Genomic DNA, 14,205 nt, shown 5'->3' with positions numbered 1-14,205 from the left:
TATTTTTATTGTTGGACAGGACAGAGAGGAATTGAGAGAGGAGGGGGAGACAGAGAGAGGAATAGAAAGACACCGGCAGACCTGCTTCACTGCTTGGGAGGCGACCCCTCTGATTATGGGGAGCCGGGGGCTTGAACCAGGATCCTTACGCCAGTCCTTGCGCTTGGCACCATGTGCGTTTAACCTGCTGCATTACCTCCCACCCTCCCTTTTAAAAATTTTTTTTAAATTCACTTTTGTTGCCCTTGTTGTAGCCTTGTTGTGGTTGTTATTATTGTTGTTGATGTCGTTCGTTGTTGGATAGGACAGAGAGAAATGGAGAGAGGAGGGGATGACAGAGAAGGGGAGAGAAAGATAGACACCTGCAGACCTGCTTCACCGCCTGTGAAGCGACTCCCCTGCAGGTGGGGAGCCGGGGCTCCAACCGGGATCCTTATGCCGGTCCTTGTGCTTTGCGCACTTAACCCACTGCGCTACCGCCCGACTCCCCCTTTTTTCTTTTTTAAAGAAAGCCCCAACATTAGATTGCTGGAGAGTTATTTATTCATCCCCTTTTCTTCTTTCTTTTCTTTATTTCTTCCTCTTCTCCTTTTTGCGAACCTTCCTCTTTTTCTCTTTTCCTTCATCCTCGTCCCCTCCCTTCCTTCTTTTTCTCCTTCCCTTTCTTCCTGTGTGAGAAAGAGTGAGAGATATTAGAGCATTGCTCTGAGACATGCAGTGCCAAGGATTGAACCCCAAGCCTCAGACACGCAAGTCCTGGGCTCTACTCACCTGAGTCACCTCACCTCCTCAGAGATCTCTTTTCTGGTGCTTCCTGCTCCCTCTGGTGTCCCTGAGTCAGGGTGACCCTGGGTCTCTGACGGGCTTTGAGGAAAGGGAGCAAGGCGGCAGCTCACTGTTCCACTTCCGCTTCCAACCGCCAGGTGGAGGCATTGCCAAAGATCTGTTGAGTGCATGTTACAATGTTCAGGGACTCAGGCAGATCTGAGGGAGCGTTTTCTCAGAATCAGCAGTCACTCTGTGACTGCTTTCATTGGGGACGACAGGACTCTCTCCTCATGCACAGAATATGAATTCTGAGAGGTGGCTGGCTGATGATTTGGATGCAAAGTGTGTAATCCACCCTCACAGGAGCCATGCAGACACGCCTGATCATCACAGATAAGGCGACTGTGTATGGAACTAAGCTTCTCCATCTCTCTCTTTCTCTTTCTTTTTATTTTTCTATCATTTTTATTCATTTAAAATTTTTTAAGTTTATTTATTTGACAGAGATAGCCATAAATTGAGAGGGAAGGGGGAGATAGATAGGGAGAGCAACAGAGAGAGACCTGCACCCCTGCTTCACCACTTGTGAAGCTTTCCCCCTGCAGGTAGGGCCCAGGAGCTCGAACCTGGGTCCCTGAACATTGTAACATGCACTCAACAGGTGCGCCACTACCTGGCCCCTCTACTATCTTTCTTTATTTATTGGATAGGGACAGTCAGAAATCAAAAGGGAAGTGGGAGATAGAAAGGGAGAGAGACAGAGAGGAGACACCTGCAACCCTGCTTCACCACTCATGAAGTTTCCCCCCTGCAGTTTGACTGGGGGCTTGAACCTGGGTCCTTGCACACTGTAATGTGCATTCAATCAGGTGCGCCACCACTGGGCCCCTCTCCATCTTTCTTGTGTGACCTTTGCCAAGTGCCCAGATCTCTCTCAACCCAACAAATCACAAAACTCCAACTGCAGCAGAACTTTTTAAAAATATTTATTCCCTTTTGTTGCCCTTTTTTATTGTTGTAGTTATTCTTACTGTCATCGTTGTTGGATAGGACAAAGAGAAATGGAGAGAAGAGGGGGAGAGAAAGACAGACACCTGCAGACCTGCTTCACCATCTGTGAAGCGACCCCCTGTAGCTGGGGAGCCGGGGGCTCGAACCAGGATCCTTATGCCGGTCCTTGTGCTTTGCGCCACCTGTGCTTAACCCGCTGTGTTACCGCCTGACTCCCAGAAGTTTTCTTTTCTTTATCCAGAGCATCACTTGACTCTGGCTCCAACCTGAGCTGTCAACATGAACAGAGCAAGCACACTACCAGGTGCGTTATCCTGCAAGCTTCTGGTTACATTTATTCCCTAGAAGAAACTGCACTTGTGGGTCCCTCAAGTGGCACATTACCACACACTTATGTCCAGTCAGGCTGGCTTAAGAGGAACACTCAGAAAGTCTTTTTTTAAATATTTATTTATTCTCTTTTGTTGCTCTTGTTTTTTATTGTTGTAGTTATTATTACTGTTATTGATGTCATCATTGTTGGATAGGACAGAGAGAAATGGAGAGAGGAGGGGAAGACAGAGAGGGGGAGAGAAAGATAGACACCTGCAGACCTGCTTCACTGCCTGTGAAGCGACTCCCCTGCAGGTGGGAAGCCGGGGGCTCGAACCGGGATCCTTATGCCAGTCCTTGTGCTTTGCGCCACCTGCGCTTAACCCATTGCGCTACCGCCCGACTCCCTCGGAGAGTCTTTTTATGTCTCTTTTCTAGAAGCCAGTTAGTCTGGAGACTCTGGTAGTCCCCGCAGTGTGGGCTCGAAGGGGGTATAATCAGAGCTTTGGTGGCACTACAAACACTGCTGCTTGAATTCCTGAGGCCAAGGAGTCCAGTCAATTAACTTGCCGCAAAGTGTGTTTTGCAATGAGTGGGGAACAAAGGTTCACTTCAGCCCAGTGTTCCAACTCCACTCTTTTTTCTTCTTCTTATTCCTTTACATGGAACACACCGTGGCAAAGCAGTCACAGAGTGACATCAGACAAGCCACCGTCATCTGGGAGCCTATATTTAGAACTGTCTCCACACTGAGCTGCTGGGGCTTTGAGGGAGAATTTCCTCTTCCCTGGGTGACGTTCTGAGCCAGAACCAGCAGTGACTGTTGACACCCAGTTGCCGTGAGTGGCAGGGCCAGCAGCACGAGAGGGTGGGCCTGGACCCGCTGCCTACCTGCAGCAGGGTGAATTGTTTCCTTGAGTGGAGGCAGGCAAGGAGGGAGGCTCAGAAATGCTGAGATCAGGGCCAGGTGGTGGCACACACGACTGAGCACGCATGTTACCATGAGCAAGGACCTGGGTTCAAGTCCCCAGTCCCCACCTGCAGCAGGGGAAGCTTCACAAGAGGTGAAGCAGATCTGTAGGTGTCTCTTTCTCCCCCTTCGCTCACATTCTCTCCATTTCTATCCTAAATAAATAAATATGCCCAGATGAGTGGAGTTGAGTGGCCCTGCGACCCTGGGGTCCAGCCCAACTCCACCCCTTCCATTCAGCCCAAGGAAAGTCCATCCAAGGAGGGGACAGCTGCCTCATTTTGTCACAAGTCCTCTTTCAGTGAAGCCATCAAGCCCCTCTGTGGTCTGACCCATCTACCTGGGTAAGCCTGTAGTACCAGGACCAGACTGAACAGGGGGGTCATATCTATTCCTTCAAGACTCAACCTGCAACAGCTGAGGTAGCTCAACTGGTAGAGCATCAGACTTGCAAACACGAAGTTCTTGGTTTGACCCCTGCTACCACATGTAACTGAGTGTTGCTCTGCTTTTGCTCTCTCTCTCTCTCTCTCTCTCTCTCTCTCTGTCATCTCAAGTGATACCCTCTCTCATATTTAATATATACTTTTTTGGGAATCAAATGGAAGACCCAAGCCCAGGAAGTCTCCAACCTGGGAACAGTTCTCATAGAGAGTGGATCCAAATTGAGTCGGGGTGGAGAGATTTCAGACACTGTGCATGTGCCCGGAGGAGGACACAGTGAGTATTTTTAGGAATTGTACCAAGTAGAGGGAGTCAGCTAGCATCACATCTCCTGTCCTGGGGGGTTCAGCAAAGGCATTTAATTTTATTTCTCCCTCCCTTGTTAATCTGTTTTTCTGGGACCTGGGATGGGTGTCCTGGACCGGCTGTCGCCTGTGTGCCTTGCTGGCTGATGCAGGCCTGTCTGAGGTCCCCGTGTCCCTGCTCCTTCACAGAGTCAGGAGGTTTGGGGTGCAGCCTCTTCCCAGAACCAGCCTCATTCTGACTCCTCCCCCCCCTTCTAGGATAGGACAGAGAGAAATCGAGAGAGAGGAGGGGAAGACAGAGGGGGAGAGAAAGACAGACACCTGCAGACCTGCTTCACCGCTCGTGAAGCGGGCCCCCTTCAGGTGGGGAGCTGGGGGCTTGAACCAGGATCCCTATGCTGGTCCTTGCGCTTCACACCATGTGTGCTTGACCTACTGCACTACTACCCGACCCCCCTCTTTTTCTCCTTCTCCTTCTCCTCCTTCTCCTTCTCCTCCTTCTTCTTCCTCCCCCTCCTCCCATTCTCCTTCTCCTCCTCCTCCTCCTCCTCCTTCTTCTTCTTCTTTTCTCTCTCTCTCTCTCTCTCTCTCTCTCTCTCTTTTAGCAGTCAAGGTTATTGATGGGGCTTGATGCCAGCACTATGAATCCTCTGCTCCAGGTGGCTTTTATTTTTTCTTTCTAATTTTTATTAGACAGAATCAAAAGAAGTTGAGAGAGGATGGGGTAGATAGAAAGAGGGAGAGAAAGACCCCTACAAACCTACTTCACCACTCATGAAGCAGACCCCTGAAGGTGGGGAGCAGGGTCTCAAACCCTGGCCTTTATGGTGTGGTAATATGTATGTACACTGAACCAGGTGCGTCACCACCTGGCCACTTTTATTTATTTATTTATTTATTTATTTATTTATTTATTTATTTATTTTTACCAGAGCACTGCTCAGCTCTGGCTTATGGTGGTAAAGGGGATTGAACCTGGAACTTCGAAGTCTCAGGCATGACAGTCTCTTTGCATAACCATTATGCTATCTACCCCTGCCCATGGCCACTTTTTTATATTAAATTTGTTTATTTATTTGATAAAGACAGAGAGAAATTGAGAGGGAAGGGGTAGACAGAGGGAGAGAGAAAAAGAGAGAGACACCTGCAGCCCTGCTTCACCACTGGTGAAGCTTCTCCCACCCCTGCAGGTGGGGACTGGGGGCTTGGACCTGGGTCCTTGAGTATGTTCAAGAAGCTGAAATGTTAATGACACCATCCCCAAGCCCCTGTCTTTCCTGGGCATCTGTGAGAGTCAGAGTCAGAGCTCAGGGGCTGGCTGGTGGCACATCTGCCTTCACACACCAACAGGAAAAATAGCTTACTGGGCAGGGCACCTACCTTGCCATACCAGGGGTCCAGGCTCGTGCCCCACCACTACATGGGAGTGTGACAGTGTTCCTGGGGGAAGCTTCTCCAGTGCTGTGGCATCTCTCCCTCTCTGTCTGTCTTTCTCCAAATAAACAAGTCAGCCTGCAACGACAAAATCACACAGCACAAGACCCTAGCAATGCCAAAACATAAGATAAAATAAATCAAAAACAAAACCAGGGGTTGGGTGGTGGTGCATCCAGTTGAACAAACATGTTACAATGAACATGGACTGGGGTTCAAGTCCCCAGCTCCCACCTGCAGGGGACAACCTTCATGAGAGGTGAAGCAGGGCTGCAGTCGTCTCTTTCCCTCTCTCCCTCCCCCTTCCCTCTCATTTTCTGTCTCTATTCAGTAAACATATTAACTAAATAAAAATAAATAACAGCCATTGAGAGGTGGTGCAGTGGTTAATGCATTGGACGCTCAAACATCAGGTCCTAAGTTTGATCCCTGGCATTGCATGTGCCAGAGTGGAGCTCTGGTCTTTGGTGTCCTTTCTCTCTCTTTCTCTTTGTCTTTTCTCTCCTTTCTCATATAGGGAAAGAGAGAGACAGGCTGGGAGTATGGATTGACCTCTCAACGCCCATGTTCAGTGGGGAAACAATTACAGAAGCCAGACCTTCCACCATCTGCACGCCATAATGACCCTGGGTCCATACTTTCAGAGGGTTAAAGAATAGGAAAGCTGGGAGTTGGGCAGTAGCGCAGCAGGTTAAGCGCAGGTGGCACAAAGCGCAAGGACTGGTGGAAGGCTCCCCACCTGCAGGGGAGTCGCTTCACAGGCGGTGAAGCAGGTCTGCAGGTGTCTATCTTTCTCTCCCCTTCTCTGTCTTCCCTTTCTCTCTCCATTTCTCTCTGTCCTATCCAACAACGACAACAATAATAACTACAACAATAAAACAACAAGGGCAACGAAAGGGAATAAATAAATAAATACAAAAAAATTAAAAAAAGAATAGGAAAGCTATCAAGGGAGGGATGGGATACGGAGTTCTGGTGGTGGAAATTGTGTGGAGTTGTACTCCTCTTATCCTATGGTTTTGTCAATGTTTCCTTTTTATAAATAAAAATAATAATTCAAAAGTAATTAATCTTAAAAAAAACAGGGTCTGGGTGGTGGTGCAGCTCATAGAACATTCATGTTACCATGTGCAAGGACTTGGGTTCAAGACCCTGGTCCCTTCTTACAGTGGGGGAAGCTTCACAAGCAGTGAAGCAGGGCTGCAGGTATCTCTTTCTCTTTCTGTCTTCCCCTCCCTCTCAATGTCTCTCTGTCTCTATTTAAAATAAATAAAAATCATATTTAAAAATACAGGTGGAGAGGGCAACACCCCTGAACAGCCAAGCAAGAGATTCTTGTCTCCTGCATTGTCTCTGGCCTTCTGGTAAGTGCCAGCCTGGCCCCCACCTGGTGCCAGGCACGCTTCTCAGCCGTCCTGATGGGTGATCAGGTGGTATTTACTTGAGGAATCAGATCCTTCTATTAACACAAGCAAAACATAATTAGAAAAAAAAATCTGTTAGAAAATCCAACCTACTCTCCAAGCCAAAAATAAATGGCTTTGGAGGGAGTCTTGCCAGGAATCCCGCATGTTCCCTGAGGCAGTGAAAGATGACTGTCACTCTCCCTGCTCTCTGGTCGACTTTTCTTAATCGACCGATGGGAGTCTGTGTCTTGCCCCCCCCCCCATCTTTACTGCCAGTGAGGGTGGAGAGTTTGGAATAGTCTCCATCGGAAGACTGGTTTACTCACTTCTTTAAAAATATTTATTTACTTATCTATTTATTTACTTATTTGCTTTTGTTGCCCTTGTTTTGTTGTCATTGTTGTTGGATAGGACAGAGAGAAATGGAGAGAGGAGGGGAAGACAGAGGGGGGAGAGAGAGACACTTGCAGACCTACTTCACCACCTGTGAAGCGACTGCCCTGCAGGTGGGAAGCCGGGGGCTCAAACCGGGATCCTCACATCAGTCCTTGGGCTTTGTGCCACCTGCACTTAACCCGCTGCGCCACCGCCCGACTCCCTGGCTTACTCACTTTTATAACAAGTGGGACTGGCTTCTGTCCTCTGCCCCACCCTCCTCTAACACCGTGTCCTTCTGTACATGTGCTTTTTTCTTTTTAAAAATTTTATTTACTCGTTACTGGATAGAGACAGAGGGATATTGAGAGGAGAGGGGGAGATAGAGAGGGAGAGAGACAGAGAGACACCTGCAGCCCTGCTTCACCACTTGTGAAGCTTCCCCCCACAGGTGGGGGTCAGGGACTTGACCTGGGTCCTTGTGCACTGCAATGTGAGCACTTAACCGGGTCCACTGCCTGGCCCTTCCTTCCTTCCTTCCTTCCTTCCTTTCACAATTTATTTTATATTGATGAGAGAGAGATGGAGAGAGGAGAGAGAGAGAGAGAGAGAGAGAGAGAGCGAGCCTGGAGCACTGCTCAGCTCTGGCTTATGGTGGTACTGAGGGCTTAATCTTGGACCCCATACCCCCCCCCCATTCTGCACTGGCTGTGGCCTTCACGCTGGCTCTTCCTGGCTGTCTCTACTCTCTGTGGGCTTCCTTAGGTGATCTGTACACAGCTATAGTAACTGGAAAGAAAAGTAGGGGCCAGGCAGAGGCACAAGTGGTAGAACACACATGTTTACAGTGTACAAAGCCCTGGGTTCAAGCCCCCAGTCCCCACCTGCATGGGGGAAGCTTCACAAGTGATAAAGTTTGGGAGATGAGAGGGTGGGGATACAAAGCTTTGCTGGTGGGTGTGGTGTGAAGCTATACACTGTAAACGTACAATCTTGTAGACCTATTAATCACACACACACACACACACACACACACACACACACACACACACACACACGGAAGCAGTGCTGCAGGTATCTCATTTTCTTTTTCCTGTCCTCCCTTCCCTCTCCCTCTTTATTTCCCCTCCTCTCTCCATCTCTCTCTCTATATATATCTCTCTATCCAAAATGAAATAAAATATTAAAAAAAAAGAGAAAGGTTTTAGCTGCCTCTCTGTTGGCTCCCCTGGGGGGTCCATATGACCAAGCTCCTGGACAGACAAGGGGCTCAGGGTCAAGTTCACCTGATGCATCTGTCATGCCAGGCACAGTGTCCTCACACTCACTGGAGCCTCCCAGGCCATCACACAGAAGGCTTCCAGCTCCCCCTGCCACAGACTGGTACAGTGGGGTGCTCAGAAGTGTTGTACCCTGCACAGACCAGAGCTTTCTGAAATGAAGACAAGTGACCCAGGAAATGGCTCTTTGGTGAAGCTCGGTGGCTGTGGGGGGGGGTGGAGGGGGAGGGAGAGGGAGAGGGAGAGGGAGAGGGAGAGGGAGAGGGAGAGGGAGAGGAGAGAGAGAGAGAGAGAGAGAGAGAGAGGCTACAACACTGAAGCTCCCTTCAATATGACTGAGAGAGAGAGAGAGACTGCAACACTGAAGCTTCCTTCAATATGATGGGGGCCAGGCTGAGAGAGAGAGAGAGAGAGAGAGAGAGAGAGGGAAAGACTGCAACACTGAAGCTTCCTTCAATATGATGGGGGACAGGCTGAGAGAGAGAGAGAGCAAGACTGCAACACTGAAGCTTCCTTCAATATGATGGGGGCCAGGCTCGAACCAGGCTCGACTGTGCACATGACAAAGCAGTGCACTATTCAAGTGAGCTGTTTCGAGGGCTACTTTTTCTCTTGTTACTGGATACATATATGCTTAAAGGAAAATGAAAATGAGAGATAGCCCACTGAGTAGGCTGTGTGTCCAGCCGTGCAGGTGGCCCAGACACCCTAGGTGGGGGTCCTCTGGCACCCAGGGAAGCTTTGGTCCTACAGTCTAGCTCCCTCTTTCTCTCTGTGCATCCCTGAAAGAACACATTCCATGAGTGAGGCCCTGTATCTGCGAGCAAAACAAAAGGAAGAAGATGAGGGTAGGGAAGTACGATGGTTTCACCAAGGCTTCACCTCTAGCACCACCCAGTGTCAAAGATGAGCAGTTTGAGGGTGGGAAATGCCCAAACAAACAAATGAAGGACAAGTAACTTACATCCCATTCTGCCTGCCCCCACAGCCTGGGGCCGCTCCCCCCACTCCACCCCTGCCACCATCCTTGGTTCCCCCAGCTAACCTGACAGCCAGCTGAGGACAAATGTGTGTGTTTGGATGCGTGAATGGGGACCACCCACAGACAAGCCTCCTTCTTGCGTTTTGCTTTGCTCAGTGAGAGGGGACCCTAACAGACCAGCAATGGCGAGAGAAAAAGTGTCTCTCTCTGGTCTCTGGTCTGTGGAGGGCTGATACCCCCCAAAGGGACATGGGGGTTGTTGGTGGCGACTGAGCAGGCCTATCACTCCAGGGCTGTGGGTGGAGGTGAGACAATCCGTTTGCATGATAAAGGGCTTCTCTTTGGCAAAGCTAGGCTGGAGCTGGGCTGGCTGCCTTGCAGAAGCTTCCAGAGCTTGAGGGAGCTGGATCTCCATGGAAATTGGTTTGCAGAGAGAAAGGAGCTATTTTAAGGCCCAGCCCAGAGGAGAACCTGAAGGTATCTATGAGGGAGAACTTTTCTGAATGACTCACTTCCCTGGGAAAAAATAAAAAAATAAAAAAATAAAAAGGAAGCCCAGCCTGGAAGGAGCAGTGCTGGCTGGGCTGACCCTTTCCCAGAGCCATTGTTGGTGTGAGACTGGTGGCACAGAGCTGGACGGCTGGCTGGAAGGCCGGTGGGCAGGGGGCAAAGAGGTTGGAGACAAACTGGCTAGAGAATATCCACTATGGTGACGTCACCTTCCTGCCAGCCCAGAATCCACTACTTCAATGTCATCGTGTAAGAGAGGAAGAATAAAAATGATTAAAAATAGAAAGTAACAGCAGTAGCTTCTGTGGTCAAGACCCATCTCAGGGTCTGTGGACACTCAGAGTGTTTGTTGTCAAAGGCTTAATTAACCCTCTACCTGCTACCCCCACACACTTGTTCAGGGAGCTTGATGAAGGACTTTGCGGGAGGGGACAGAGGTCTCTGGCGGAGTTGCTGAGAGTTGCTGAGAGAGAGTTGCTGAGAGGGCTCCCAGGTCCCCTCTGATCTTGCCTTCTGAGGAGTGGGTGGGGGGAAGAGAAAGACTTGGGAAGTCTAGGCTGGGGAGCAGGGTGAACCGGGAATGGACTAAGGGGGTGGGCTGACTGGCAGGGAGAAGGGAGACCAGGGGCTGCAGAGGGTGGGTGTAGGGCTGAGCAGTTGGCGCAAAGGACAGGGACGGAAAATCTCAGGTTTTCTGATTGTTTATAGATTTATTGTGGTCCAGTCGGCGCACAGTAGGTAGAGTACTGGACATAAGTATGGCATATTGATTTCATTACTTACAATGATTTGTTTATTTATTGGGCAGAAACAGAGAGAAATTGAGAGGGGAGAAGGAGACAGAGAGGCAGAGAGACAGAGACATCTGCAAACCTGCTTCACCAGTTGTGAAGCTTCCCCCTACAGGTGGGGACTGTGGGCTCGAACCTGTACAATGGGCATTGTAACATGTGTGCACAACTCCACTGCCTGGCTCCCTCTCTCCTTTTCACTCTGTTGTGTGAGAGGCAGACAGAACACATGTGGTGTTGGAGTTTGAACTCAGAACTTCACATCTGCACTCTACCTCTAAGCCATCCCCCGGGAGAATTTGCTTTTCCCCTCTCTTTTTAAAATACATATTTATTATTTATTTATTTAAATTTTGTAATTTAGTTTCCCTTTTGTTGCCCTTGTTTTTTATTTTTTATTGTTGTTGCGGTTATTATTGTTATTATTGATGTCATTGTTGTTAGGACAGAGAGAAATGGAGAGAAGAGGGGAAGACAGAGAGGAGGGAGAGAAAAATAGACACCTGCAGACCTGCTTCACCTCCTGTGAAGTGACTCCCCTGCAGGTGGGGAGCCGGAGGCTCGAACCGGGATCCTTAAGCCAGTCCTTGCACTTTGTGCCACTCGCGCTTAACCCACTGTGCTACTGCCCGACTCTCAAAATACATATTTATTTATTTATTTATTTAGAGACAGAGAAAAATTGAGAAGGAAGGGGGAGATAGAGTGGAGGAGAGACCCACCTGCAGCACTGCTTTGCCATTCATGAAGCTTCCCTCAAGGAGAATCTTAAAACTTCACAGTGTTTCCAGACAGACAGATGGGCAGAGAGAGAGGAAAAGACAACACAACACCGAAGCTTCTTTCAGTGTGGTGAGGGCCAGGCTCGAGCCTGGGTCCCACACATGACACATTCCTCGTCCAACTTCAGTCGGGTGCTAGGATGTCTCATGGGGTCGGGGTCAAGCACACCCATCTCACTATGAACGCCGACACCCTCTTGTCCCTGTGAGTCATGCCTGGGACTCCGAATGGGGGGAGAAAAAAGCCACACAGATGGAAACCAAGCAAGAAAGACACTTTATTGTTGAGACGACACACAGGTGGGTACAGGCGTACCCCCTCCTGCTCTCCCAGCTCAGAGCTGATCTCCTACCAACGTCAAAAAGCAGTGCAGGAAAAGGCATTGGGAGCCATGGGTTGGCAGGGTCCCCGAAAAGACTGCCCTGTTTTGTTATCTCTAACAACCAGGCGGGAAGGCGTGTTTTGAGGGAGAAGGGCAACAGTAAGATCTTTTAGTAGCACATAGAGGCACTGGGGGGGGGGGGTCAGGCTGTCCACCCCCAGAAGGAACCAGGGGGAACCTGGCCTGGGGTGGGGCATGTCTAGCTTGGGCTGACTTGGGATTCTCCAATTAGAAGCCATTTTGCCAGCTCTTCTCAAGTGAAGATAAGAGTCCAGAATATCTGTGCCCCCTGGGCTGGGTCCCACTGGAAGTCCTGAGCTTAAGCAAAAGCAGCTGGTACCACCCAGAAGGCAGCCTGACTGTGGCCAGGTACCTCACTCACTCTTCAGCTCCGAGAGGTGGGTCCTGCCCATCAGGCCTCATTAATGCTTGGTCCAAACCACCCAGGACATCCTGCTTGGAACTGGGGGTCTGGGAACGTGGTTTCGGTCTATTAAAGATGATGTGGTGCCCTGAAGTTTGTAAAGCACTAGGCGTGCACAGTAGCTGGCACACACAAGGTCTACAGGGTCAGTGCGGTCCTTATTATTATTAACATTATCATTATTATTATTAATAATAGCTCCACCCAAGAATGACACCTTGGTGCTTTCCTTCCAGGTGGTGGCCAGAAGAAGGCTCTTGGGTACCAAGTACCAAGGTTAAAAAGTGTGTGCATGGAGGGGGCAGCTGGGGGGCGTGAGCCATCAGTGGTCCATCTCAGGGCCTTTTCCTGCCCATCTCAGCACTGGGTGCTGTGTGGGGTGGCTGGCACACTCTGCTGAGCACACAGAAGCCAGGCCCTCTCCTGGGAAGACGGAGGCCTGCAGACAGCTGGGGAGGAGCCAGGGCCTGGGAGAGGGTCTGAGTGGAGTTCTGCTGCTGCTCCTCTGCGCAGTCCTCCAGGGGCATCACTGCAGGACAAGAACAGAATGCCATCATGGCCTGTTGTCACCAGACCACCCTTAACTACCATCCACTTCCTTTAACAAGTCACTGCAAGAGGAGCTCTGTATCTTATCTACATATAAATATCTGTATTCTAAACTATAGGTGTGTATTATCTGTGTACTGTAGGGGAGCAAAAGTCCAGTTCCCTCAGATAGATCCTCAAGGGGCCGGGTGGTAGTGCACCGAATTGACTGCACAAGTCACAGTGCGCAAAGACCCAGATTCAAGTCCCCAGAGAAGAAGGGAATCACCTGCAGGAGTGGGGAAGGGAAGCTTCTTGAGTGGTGAAACAATGCTGCAGGTACCTCTTTTGATTTCTCTGTCCCTATCCAAATAAATAAATAAATAAATGAAACAAAACAAGCAGGTCCTTGACAAAAGGTTGATATCATGGAAGGGGCCCTGAAGGCAGAATGAAAATTGCTTTGGAAAGAGATATTTGCTGGCATCTGGTGGTGATGTACCTGGTAGAGCACACAAGTCACCCTGCTTAAGAACCCAGGTTTAAGCCCCAGGGAGGAAGCTTCATGAGTGATGCAACAGTGCTTAAGATGTCTCTCCTTCTATCTGTCTCTCTCTGTCTCTGTCTCTTTGCTTTCGCCCTGCACCCAAATCAAATAACAAATATTTTTTTTTAAAGAGAAGGATGGCAAGACCACATAATGGTTCTGTGTGGGGATGCAGCTCCCCCAACCTGGGCAGAGGCCTGTCACTTCCGCATTGAGTCTTGAGGAGGTGGACCCCAAGGCAGACCTGGCCTAAAGGCATATCCCTCCTCAACTCTGTAGGCTGAGAGGGCACCGAGCTCAGGGGCAAGAGAGCTGCCTCCTTACACAACATACCCTAAAGGTTCCTGTTTCTCATGCATGACCGATATGTGACCTCCTTTTATAAGGCCATAACTTGGGTCCATATAGGCTGGCAACTTGCCTTTGAGCCCGAGCTGGATATGAGAAGCAGGTATAACCTAAGAGTATGAATGAGGTGCACCTGGGGGTAACTAACATGGCGTGAGTGTCACATGTTTTCCTCGTTGGGTCCTGCATACTTCCAGTATGTTCCTATTGGATAGTGATCACTATATCTAACCCTGGGTATGAACAATAAATGAGCTGTCTCCCTAAAGCACTCTAGGAGGTTGGTCCTTTCCTCCGTGCCTCACCCTCACCGCCGGTTCCCAGTTCCCCGTGTTGCTGCTGCTTCTCCGCTGGCCGGAGGACACCCAGGAACAGTTCTGCAAAAGACTTTGATGCCTGAGGATCTGAGGTTCCAGGTTCAATCCCCTGCACCACCATCAGCCAGAGCTGAGCAGTTGTGTGGTCTCTCTCTGGACCTCTATCACTAAAATCAATAAAATATATTTAAAGAGAGATATTTACATGGTCCAGGAGGAGGTGCAGTGGATAAAGCATTGGACTCTCAAGCGTGAGGTTCTAGTTCAATCCCCGGCAGCACATGTACC

At 49.6% G+C, this 14,205-nt stretch overlaps 1 protein-coding gene and 1 long non-coding RNA gene across 5 annotated transcripts in view; both read right to left on the bottom strand.

The window, feature by feature from the left end:
- Positions 1-584: 584 nt before the first annotated feature.
- LOC132539255 (uncharacterized) lies at positions 585-5,408 on the bottom strand. Its single transcript, XR_009550518.1, has 3 exons — positions 5,191-5,408; positions 772-943; positions 585-668 (listed from the first exon to the last, which is right to left on the bottom strand). It is a non-coding gene; the product is annotated as an uncharacterized LOC132539255 (long non-coding RNA).
- A 6,218-nt stretch (positions 5,409-11,626) lies between these two features.
- INPP5D (inositol polyphosphate-5-phosphatase D) overlaps positions 11,627-14,205 on the bottom strand; it is a 116,585-nt gene continuing 114,006 nt past the window's right edge. For all 4 annotated transcript variants that reach the window (XM_060193805.1, XM_060193808.1, XM_060193806.1 and 1 more), the window contains one exon: positions 11,627-12,706. In XM_060193805.1, the coding sequence (XP_060049788.1) occupies positions 12,704-12,706 (3 nt within the window). In that variant the 3' untranslated portion in view covers positions 11,627-12,703. The remainder of the gene's footprint in view (positions 12,707-14,205) is intronic.

The sequence above is a fragment of the Erinaceus europaeus genome, chromosome 7 (genome assembly GCF_950295315.1).
Source record: "Erinaceus europaeus chromosome 7, mEriEur2.1, whole genome shotgun sequence".
Classification (NCBI taxonomy): domain Eukaryota; kingdom Metazoa; phylum Chordata; class Mammalia; order Eulipotyphla; family Erinaceidae; genus Erinaceus; species Erinaceus europaeus.
This window is presented reverse-complemented; position numbering and strand designations above follow the sequence as displayed.